The 733-nt window shown below is 35.1% G+C and overlaps 1 protein-coding gene across 1 annotated transcript; it reads right to left on the bottom strand.

Annotated features, from left to right (window-relative positions):
* Positions 1–540: 540 nt before the first annotated feature.
* Positions 541–712, bottom strand: SARC_17859 (hypothetical protein; the record flags this gene model as incomplete). Its single annotated transcript, XM_014288055.1, has 1 exon — positions 541–712. A coding segment is annotated over one exon (172 nt), but the record flags the coding sequence as incomplete, so codon positions are not given.
* Positions 713–733: the final 21 nt, after the last annotated feature.

Raw genomic sequence — 733 nt, 5'->3', positions numbered from 1 at the left:
TATATGTATGCGCGTGAGAGTGTATTTATATATATATATATATGTATATATATACATGAATACATATACTTATACATATACATTAACATATACCTATACCTATACATACACATATACATATACATATATATATACATATACATTTACATATACATATACATATACATATACATATACATATACATATACATATACTTATACATATACATATACATATACATATACATATACATATATGGTTCGGGTGTGCAACAGGTAAACAGTAAGTTGAATGTGTGAAATGTATATGACTGAGAGATATAGTATACCTTATTCTTGATCTTAGTGCGATAGAATACTACGCTAATACTACGACCACCCAATGACTCGCGCATAGAAAGCCTTAAACTACATTACTTTACAACTGCAAACCCTGTCACTCACAGACACTTCTCTAGCTAAACGCAGACTGATCATAAAACCCTAAACCCGAGAACCCTAAAACCCTACATCGGTCACTCACAGGCACTCGCATACTAACCACATATAACATGCACGTACGCTCTGTTTTCTTCTCCTTCTGTTTGCGTTTGACTTCCTGTTCTTGCTTCTCGCGCTCTAACTCCAGCTCTTCCTGTCGTAGAATGCTCTCCTCTTCCTTCAGTATCTTGAGTCGTTGCTTGTTACTGATCGCCGTTTGCGACAGCTTCAGAGTAGCCTCACCAACCTGCATATATATATAAATACATACATA

Source organism: Sphaeroforma arctica (assembly GCF_001186125.1).
Source record: "Sphaeroforma arctica JP610 unplaced genomic scaffold supercont1.12453, whole genome shotgun sequence".
NCBI lineage: Eukaryota > Ichthyosporea > Ichthyophonida > Sphaeroforma > Sphaeroforma arctica.
Note: the sequence above shows the minus strand (reverse complement) of the source record. Positions and strands in the feature narration are given on the sequence as shown.